The 9,929-nt window shown below is 44.5% G+C and overlaps 1 protein-coding gene across 1 annotated transcript; it reads right to left on the bottom strand.

Moving 5' to 3' along the window:
- Positions 1 to 2,607: 2,607 nt before the first annotated feature.
- On the bottom strand, positions 2,608 to 9,397 carry zftraf1 (zinc finger TRAF-type containing 1). Its single transcript, XM_061093033.1, has 6 exons — positions 8,320 to 9,397; positions 7,089 to 7,183; positions 6,744 to 6,887; positions 5,058 to 5,269; positions 4,708 to 4,886; positions 2,608 to 3,152 (listed from the first exon to the last, which is right to left on the bottom strand). The coding sequence occupies exons 1-6, from the start codon at positions 8,605 to 8,607 to the stop codon at positions 2,940 to 2,942; spliced, it is 1,131 nt and encodes a 376-aa protein (XP_060949016.1). The 5' UTR covers positions 8,608 to 9,397; the 3' UTR covers positions 2,608 to 2,939.
- Between the last annotated feature and the right edge of the window lie 532 nt (positions 9,398 to 9,929).

Genomic DNA, 9,929 nt, shown 5'->3' with positions numbered 1-9,929 from the left:
TTGATACTATTCAACAAATAATTTCAGCTCTGATTCAATCTGAAAAGTCATTATTGCTTTTCAACACAGACAATTTGACTTGTATATGATATTATTCATTATTTATTTGTTGTGCCTTTTCTATTGTCACAAATATAAATGTTAAGTCAAAGACACGGATCAGCATCCAACTAAAAAAGCTCAAAACTAAATGAGTCTTTACAAATGTACAGAATCACTGCATCATTTAAATGGCTCCTCTTTCAAGTCCTCCTCAACCGATGTGTTAAATCACTGCGATAAAACTTTCACTTCCATGTGAACATTAACTGATGGGCCGACGTGTTATTGTTCAGATGCTGCGTAATTCACTTTGTCCTGCACCTGATTCATATTCTCTCCCCATCAAATTCAATAAAACATTTCCATCATCCACACGCGGCTTCCAAATTAAATTTGGGCTTCATGACTGCCGTATTGAATGCATAATTAATATCCGAGCGACGGTTTCACAAAGCCAGCTCTATTTCTGTCCTTTGCACACACAGACTTGAGCAGCAGCAGTGCAGGTTCCATGATCTTTAATAAAAGGCACATGTACAGCCATAGTGAGATGAGTGAGTCCACCGGCATAGAGACGAAGCATTAAAACACAGAAATACAGGAAGTAGAGGTCAGGAGGAGAGAGCTCTATCTGCTTTACAGTAGAATCTACGTAACAGCTTCTCGTTCTCGTTCAAGTAAGTCTAACACTAATATGTCGCTGTGTTAAGGTAAACCCTCCCCACCCGCGCCACACACACACACACCCACACCCCATCCATCACCACCCAATGTCTTGCCTTCCAGAAAAGTCCTGGTCGTCGAGCTCTGAGTCCACATGGATGTCCAGATCACCCTGAGACTCCGAGCTCACAGTTTGGGTTTTTATTCCTTTGCTGTCGCTGACTCGTCCCGTGGTCGGATCAGTCTGTTCGGGAGTAAAAATAGTATTTTGGGCTCCTGTCGTCCTCAGGTTTCCATCAGCTTCTTTATATTTCACACAAGGACCCAGAATCCAACCGGTGCTCTCATACCGGAAAACTGCCAGGCCCCAGGTTGTCTGTGTGTCACAACGTTTGTTGTGATCTTAATGCAACACAATTTTATTTGAGGAAAAATTGACCAAAACAGTAGGTTTCCCTTGATTTTTAACACTCGTAGTTTTGGATGATTGGTCAAATAAACCCAAAAAGGTAATAGGGCATGATGGGAAAGTATACAGTGTATATATGATTGTGTCATAAAGAAGAAAAAAAATAGTGGGTCGCCCACGCTACCAGGTGAGTTGGCACAGATGGAGGCTGGAGTCGTCCTGCAGTGGCTGTTGTTAGGTTCCAACATCCCTTAGACGCTTGTCACACTCGTACTGTTCGATTAATAAATGCCCAAAAAATAGCTTATAAATAAAAAGGTTAAGCACATATTGTGTAAGCATCATAATATCAGCAAAAATAATTAAAGTGGTGGACATAGATTTTGTCACAGCCATAAATTTACACTGTAATGTTACAATGGGGCAAATTCCCAAACAAATTAGCAAGAAATTAAATAAGCAGTAACCAGGAGCTACCCTGATTAGTTCCACAAATAAAATAAAACACAGTAATATGATATCAGCACTGTTCTGATAATGGATTAATCATTTCAGTCACTTTTAAATATGCCAGACTATCTAGTTCCAGGCTTTCAAATGTGAGGAGTTGCTGATGGTTAATAAAATATCTTTTGGTTTGTTGGAAAAACTGTCACTTTGTGCGGTGATGGTTTTATCCAATAAACAATGAAGTATAATAATAAAATAGTTGGAGTTCTAAAACTGACACACAGTGAACCTGGGGCCCGCAGCTCGGTTCCAGTCTCGATGGTCCTGTACTTTCAGGATTGTGTTTAACACCCACTCACGTTACACTCACACAGGCAGCCATTCCCACGCTACAACCCATCTTAAAAGAAAAAAGAAGATATTAGTGTCGAAGGTTATATATAACCACAGCTGGAGGAATAAGTTGAAGAACTAAAATATGCATGCAGCCAACTCTCCTCTTGTTGAAATGTAAAAGAAGGTTGAAGTGGGGATGCCGACGCCTTTCGTCTGCTCTGGCCAAGTTTGAGAGCGTCTGCCTAAACAGGAAGTGATGAAACTGTGTAGAGCTGAGGGGGGGGGGTACACACACACACACACAAGCACACGATCATGCTCTCGAAACCCCTTCACATGTCTTCAGAACAGCTGATTAGTTTCAGACGCTCTATATTCACATTATCACATGGTTTGGGACATTTGAACATGCAAAGCAGAGCGTGGGCCACACCCCAGGGTCCGTCACATAACTCTCTCTGTGTCACACACACACACACGCGCAAATACACAAGCGCAACAACTGCACCCAGCGAGTCCTGCTTTGGTTGGTGTGTGTGCTACCTTTGGCTGCGGGTGTCACAGGGTGAAAGGTCACAACACAAAGCCTGACCTCAGAGAGCCTCCCCAAGGTACACACCAACCGCCTCACAACGTGCCCTACCCCCGCTCGCTGCCCCCCCAACAACCACAACACCTGTGCCCACCCCTCCAATATCAATGCCCACCCATCTCCATAGCAACGCACAGCTCCCCCCAAACAAGGGGTCTCACTATCTTGTAAAAGGAGGTAAGTGTAATTAGTGGCGTGTGTGTGTGTGTGTGTGTGTAAATATATATAAATGTGTGTGGAAGCGTGTGTACCCTGCGCGACTGTGTGTGTGTGTGTGTGTGTGTAGGTGTTAAGAGGTATCAGTGGTTCAGTGGTGTCTCTCTTTTATCTTCATCACATCCTTCCTCTCTGCCCCTCCTCCTACGTCACCATCCTTCTTCCTCGTCCTTTCCATCTTCCTCCTCCTCCTCCTCTTCTTCTTCCTCCTCCTCTTCTTCCCTCACTCTTTTATTTTTGGACTTGGAAGATGAACAGGCGCAGGTTGATGTTTTTGGCGGCCAGCAGTTTGTTGCACTCCACCGAATCGGAGATGGGCAGATGGACGTATTCGGTCTCATTGGTGTCGTTGCTGAAGGAGTGGTGGTGGATGACAGGCTTGATCCGCACGTCGTCGTACGGGCCCTTCAGCAGCAGGAAGGAGCACTCCAGAGCTGAATTCACCTGCACACACACAAACACTTTGTATCAGCCACGACATCGACTCAACAGAACTGAAGCTTTGACACTGACGTCAGCAATGGAGATCAGATGGGAGTCCAGATTCGTTTTTTACCCATAAGCTCAAAATAGTCTTTTCATGACAGTCTCCTCATTTTATTATTTTATATTTTGATCTACGTAGTGACAATACTGATTAGTTGAAATCAAATGTATCTTTATTATTTCAATAATGCTTCCGAGTATGAGACACAGAACAGTAACACAACTGACGACACCAAAGTGGACACATGAATTATGTGAATTTAAATCTTGGCTTTATCTTACAATAACAAGACACTGTTGCCCTGTCAGCTCCAGTGATGCCATTTGTCTCTTATGTTGCCATGGTAATTTGTCTCGGCAACAACATAAAAGCCTTGAGTAGCAGAAACATTGATTTAGAATTGTGCTGAGGTGGAATTTGGGCGTGGAAAGGAAAATGTGAGTCAGCAGAAAAGCCCAAACAGTACATTCTCATGACTGGTGTTATCGGCAGATTTCAGTTTATCAAGGATATATTTGTTTCCTATTGATAGAATGACTGATCATTTCATATATTTAGATTTAAATTGGCTTAGTCTTGTGAATGATGGTTTTGCCTGTTGAATTAGTATTTTGCCAAAAAGAATAAATAATGTAACCATCTGTCAAACTTGAGTCCATCCACTTTGTTGTTTTGACTGTCTTATTTTTGGTGGTATACCTGCTCACCTATGTAGGTAGATGTAGTAACATTTGTCCACCTCATGGTGGTAGCCATTTTGTGTCAAGTGGGAGTGGCACCCAGTTGTATGGCTAGAGTTGGCCCTCTTGTGTTGTGATCATGTTTGTGCCTCTCTTTGACTTAATTGGTCCACATGCTCATAAACTAGTTGTGCTTGTTTTTATTTTGTGATTTCCAAATGGCTTCTGTTTCGTACATCATGATGACTTGTTAACATACAGCCTGATATTAGCAATGGTAAAATGCATTGTAAAATGTTCTTTTGCCAGTGAGGTTTAATACAACTTTATTTTGTTTTAAGGGAAGGGGTGTTTGTGTTCCTGTTCTTTGACCCTGTTCCTTTCTTGTCTTTCTTGTAGCTACACTCTGATTCTACCATTCATCAAAGAGGTGCACTGGACCAGGGAATGGGGGTCCTCTTCAAAAGGTTCGGTGCCAGGATCAGAAGAGGAGGCTTCAAGCATGGGGACTGCTTTCAAGGTTGTTTACTTTGTCTTTTAATGTTATTAAATCTGGTTGTTTTGGTTGTTTAAAGATATTCTATTATTGATTAAGGTCAATGGTTTTCTTTTGTGTTGTACACCCAGAGGGCCACTTAACTGCAGGGCAAGACAATCGGTATTCTACAGCATGCATTGACTTCTGTTACCATGCCGATAATGATCACTCTGTAACCTATCAGATCAGCTCCAAACTCCAAACCAGACACTGGTGGACAGTGACTCATCTTTAGCTCTGAAAACGAGCTCCAAAAACTTTAAAAATACACACAGACAGACGGGTGATGTGTACCTTGCTCTTGAGCAGTAGCTGGAAGGAGAGGGTGCGCTTGCAGGAGAGGTTGGGGTTGCGCTCGGAGTCGTTAACGCGGGCCTTCAGCACCCACGTCTGGTTGAGAACTGTGAAGCGCGGTGTCTCATAGTACAGGCGGGTGATGAAGTCATCAGTGCGGTACGGCCTGAACTGCACCTCTGGATGGACACAGAAGTGGGAGACAAGTTTTGGAAAGGTGAGAAGTGTCATGAGTGGGAGGGAAAGAATAAAAAGAGTAAGGAAGTGAATCATACGGTTAGTTGTCTTTCTATTTATCTTTCCTAAAGTTCACAACAATTTTGCCGCATTCAGCTCTAATATGTTTGTACCTGTAAACCCGATCTTTTCGTAGCACAGCAGGCCAAAGATGGTGTTGTAGAGCTGCATGTCTCTGCGGTGGTTCTGGTCCATCTCTCCCAGGATTCCCATCAGCTCTGTGCCAGTCTTAGTGGGATGGGAGCACTCGCCCTCATGCGCCGGCAGCTCGTGGAACGGACCTTGCCAAGGGCAGCCGATCCTCTTGTACTTGCACTGTGTCACCCTGAAAACATGGAAATAAGTGGACAAACTGGACGGAAGGAATGACACGACTTTGTATAAATAAGTTCCTTCAAAGACGTGCCTTGTAATAAAGACATGCTACTTTAATGCAGTGAGTGGAATGTACTAATATCGAAGGTGGCTAATTAACAGTGGACTAATGAGTGTACTTATAGCCAAGCTCAAGGAAAGAAATATCAATTACATCCTACACAGAGGTGCTTTTCACACAATACCAGCTACTTAATTCCAGTGAAAGTGACGTATTAATAATGTGAATGGTACAGGATAACGTCAGTAGTGAACTAAGAATAATTAAAACCACATGGATGATTTTCATCCTACATTAACAACCAGGATTAAATCAACCACAAGCAGAGATTTAACAGTTTTTTTTACCTGGATTCAATACTTAATAGATTTTTTTTGTAAAATACTTATCACTTACAGTAGTTTCTCTAAACAAAATACAGAGTTTCATATTCAAACGTGCATTTTAAAGAAGTGTTGAGCTTATTCCTGAAAACAGTCAAATTAAATTTATGTCAGAGGCAGCTGGAATCCTCACAGGAGATCAGCAGCACATTTTTTTTCTGCCTGACCTGACAAAAAACACCTTGTGACTGCCATGGTTGTTGTCATGGCAACACCAGCACTGGCGCTGCTGTCCTACAAGGGGTCACCTGTTGCTATAGCAATAACCCCATAGGATTTCCTGCATGCAAATTTAAACAGCCGAGGTATCACAGGCAACAAACGCATGCAGCGAGTAATCACATCAGCTGTTTTCATCCGCTTTTATTGCTCCTCATAAGTCACACGCTTCCCCCCCAATCTTCCACAACATTAACCTCATGTGACAGGAAGAGGGGCGGATCTAAAACACGCACACACACTGGTCCATGTTCAGTCATGTTGTTTTCACTGTTAGTGTGTACAGCTTCCATTTTAATGTTTCTGTTTCACTTCTGATGTCAGAGGTAGAATCTTTTTTTTTTTTTTACCAATGTGGTAAAATATCAAATGGAAGTTGTAAATAGAGAAATAAACCTTCATGGTTTACTACAATTCATAAAGACTTTAAAAATCTTAAAAGTTGGAGATTTGTTTTTCAAAAATATAATTCTTTGCTAACTTTATTTGAAAACTGGGGATATAATTTAGCAAGTAAAGGCAAGGGTCCCATTCTATTTCCAATACTGATTTAGTGAATGAATAAATACATTTTCTGAATTTATTCTACTGGTGAATCTGCTTGAACAGACAAATAAATGTTCCTTCTTCTGTTTTACACAATAATTTGATAGTTTTCCCACAAATATGTCAAAACTGAGGTACATTTTTTCCACAAATAAAACAGACACGTTTTCATCCTTTATACTAAGATGGTAACAGAGGTTTGGTAGATTATTACTTTGGGGAAAATATGGATTTGTTTATGGTTCTGCGAGTTTGAATGTCTCTGTGGTGTGTACCTGTCTTGACACTCCTCTTTCTTGTGCCTCTCTAGGCTGGAGCGGGGGAATTGTTTTAGGCAGAAGGCACAATCTGTCGGCAGCTCGCTGACAGCCTTCTCCACAGCCAGGTTCCTGCAGCACAGGTTTTTGCTGATCTCACACCTACACAAACAATGTAGGAAATGTAAAAGAAAATGCATACAGTCAAAATATGAACAATATTTGAATTAACAACTATATAACAATCTCTCCAGATCCACTTTGAGACTTAAGTTACCAAGACGCACTCTGTGACGCTCTGTATCTACACTGAAGTCCTGTCTGCCTCACTCAGGAAGTGCTCGTGTCTACAGGGAACTTTACCTGCAGTTGGGACACGTGGCCTGTTCCTCCTTGAGACGAGAATCGGCCAGGAGGTGGATAAAACAGCCTGCACACATCAGGTGACCATTGGTACACTGGTGGTGGAGAAAAGGTTGACGGGTCAATAAAATTGGATTTTAAGTGAAAACATAACTGAGTTGTTGATGTTTTGTTAGTTTTTTTAATTGGGTATAGGCACCGGTTCTGTGGCTAAAGTATCTGAGCAGGGCAAGCTGCAAAAAAACTAAAGTTGGACAATTTAAGGGAGACTTAAAACTGTGATGCCAAATGTTACGATAAAAATGCCTGCATAATTTGTTACAAGGGGTTATTGTATTCCGATTATTTCGGGACTGCATGACAGATATTTTGTGAAAATGTAGGAAACAGGGACTTTAATCAAAACACTATTTTTTGAAAATGTCATTAGGCACATTTCCATTGATTTCAGTTTGGATTTATTATAAATTGTATCAATGGACTGGATTAGGTCGCCCAACAATAATTGTATAAAATATTACGGCAAGATTACAACTGAATATGTACTTTATAATGTGGAGATATGTAGAAGTGTTTACTTTGTTCTTTAAATGATGGCAAATGTCTGTGGGATTTGTATGCCTATGTGCCTTACATAAGTGTCTGTTTACAGCAGAATATTGTGTGTTGGAAGGAAACCAAGTTGTATTTACAATTTACTGTTAATAACTGTGAAATAACTTTTTATAATCGATGTTGCATGTCACAACAATAGTGAAACTAACTGAAAAATGTGATAACTTGACATTGACAATAGTTTGAGGTTATTAGGAGGGTAGTGGGCTGGCTTGAAGGACAGGGGCAGACTGAATTCAATCAAATTTCGGTTTGGATATGTGTTAAACCCTAGATGTTTGTGTTCTGGGAGTGTGGTGGGGTGGGGGCTGGCAGTGTGGTTTTGGCCGAGGGTCATTTGAGGATAATTCACAGTATAATGTTATGAACTGGAGCCTGCACAGCTGACCACCAGGGCCTGGGTGTGTCTGGTCTCAGTTTACAGTACACACTAGGGCCTGTGTTGGATCTAGTATCACTAAAAATACATGGAGCTGGCCAACACATTCAACAGGTTGGCTCTGGGGTGGGGTGGGGTAGGGTGGGCTTTGGGGGGTCTTCTAGTGTGAGATTCAGCTGCTTTGCTGTTTAGGGGTAATGAGGAGTGGGGGGGGTATGTGATTGACACATTGTTTACCTGGTATACAGACGCCTTGGGCAAGTCTAGGCACACGGTGCAGCACAGCACAGAGTACAGTCTCTCCTCCAGCTTGCCTGACTCTCCCTCGGGCACTCGCACCCGCTTCTTGGGCGGCGCGTCCGGGTCGGGCTCGGGCCCGTCTCGTCTCATGCCGACCTCCTCCTGCATGGCAGCGACCCCGGCGACAGCCTCCACCGCTGCCCCCACGGCCCCGACCCCCAGGCCTCCCGAGGAGGAGCCAGGGGCGGCCGCAACGCCCACGTCCCTCTCCTCCAGCGAAGACATGGCGACGGGTGTCTAGTAGGAACCGTCCGGGGAGAAGCTGCGGCGGCCACGCTGAGCCCGAACCGTTAGCAGGTTAGCTCGGGACTAGCTCGCAGCCTGTCAAGCTAACGGTCAGCTGACAGCTATGCTAGCGTTAGCCGGGCTAGCGCTACGGCAGCGGGCTGTCACACACAGGAATGCGGGCTAACTTGGTATTAATGCCGCCGCACACTGCGGAAGTTGAAAGCGCGTAACAAGCGAACGACGGTGTAATAACGGGAGTGAATATAGTACAAGTGTCGACCGGAGCAGTGGACTTACAGTGAGGCTAGCGAGCTAGCTACGTGGACACAAACACAGCAGAGTCCTCTCGGGCAGAACAAAAACAACTCGTCCCTCAGCTGTTGTGAACCGCAGTGACAGCAGATCACAGGCTCGTGCCCGCGGCCCGGCTCGGCTCGGCTCGGCCCGGCTCGGCTCAGCTCGGCACCGTCCCCTCTCCGGGACCCGCAGACTGTCCACGGGACCTGTCGACGACTCAGATCCGCGGCTGGAGACAGTTCTGTTGGAACTCGTCTCTCCGGCTACACAGCCATCTTTGTTTTTTTGTTGTTTTTTTTTTTCCTCCCTTCCCCTGTCCGTCTCCCCCGACTTCACCCCGCTCGGCCGCTCACCGCTCCGGGTCTGACTCGGTACGGCTCGGCCCGGTTCTGGAGCAGCGTGTTAGGACGTGAATCTGTCTCTTTGCTGCACCTATCTGCCGCGGCCCCTCTCTGTGTTGCTCCAGCAGGGAACTGGCTGACAGCGGAATGTTTTGTTGTGGCAGATGACTTGGGGTATTTAAAGAGTTTTGAACTGCGCCTGCGCACTAGGCACCTGCGGGTCAGTGTGTGGCAGTGCTCGAGAGGTGACCAGAACCTGATATGCGACAAATGTAGGTCCCTCCGCTGAGAGGACGCCTTAATGCATACGTCCACAACGAGTATTAGCCAGATCGGTGTGTTATAACACATTAGTAACACTCTGACAACTTCAAACAAATACTTCACAGCAAACCCCCCATGTTTATACAGCAAAGTGGTTCAACTGGTTGCAGGGGACTATGTGAATGTGGGTCTGTGTTCAAATGAATTTATGCTGATGTTGATCCAAGGAAACCCTTATGTGCCCTTTGATGCTCAGAAGTGTTTATAAGCCTTTCCATCCCTTCACTGCCCCAGCAGCCTCCAGGGCAGGGAGGGTTCCCGGGGCCTATAGGGTGGGGGGTTGTGCGAGTGTACTCGGGGCAGGATGTCATGAGTTTCAGCTGTTTGCGATCGGGTGGGACAGGAGTGACCCCTCCC

Source organism: Limanda limanda, chromosome 19, assembly GCF_963576545.1.
Source record: "Limanda limanda chromosome 19, fLimLim1.1, whole genome shotgun sequence".
Classification (NCBI taxonomy): Eukaryota; Metazoa; Chordata; class Actinopteri; order Pleuronectiformes; family Pleuronectidae; genus Limanda; species Limanda limanda.
Note: the sequence above shows the minus strand (reverse complement) of the source record. Positions and strands in the feature narration are given on the sequence as shown.

Excerpts from the sequence above, each read along its gene's own strand:
- zftraf1 (XM_061093033.1), bottom strand. The coding sequence starts at position 8,607 with ATGTCTTCGCTGGAGGAGAGGGACGTGGGCGTTGCGGCCGCCCCTGGC. Across the intron at positions 6,888-7,088 it reads GCCACGTGTCCCAACTGCAG|GTGTGAGATCAGCAAAAACC; the intron begins GTAAAGTTCCCT and ends TTGTTTGTGTAG. Across the intron at positions 3,153-4,707 it reads AGCTACTGCTCAAGAGCAAG|GTGAATTCAGCTCTGGAGTG; the intron begins GTACACATCACC and ends GTGTGTGTGCAG.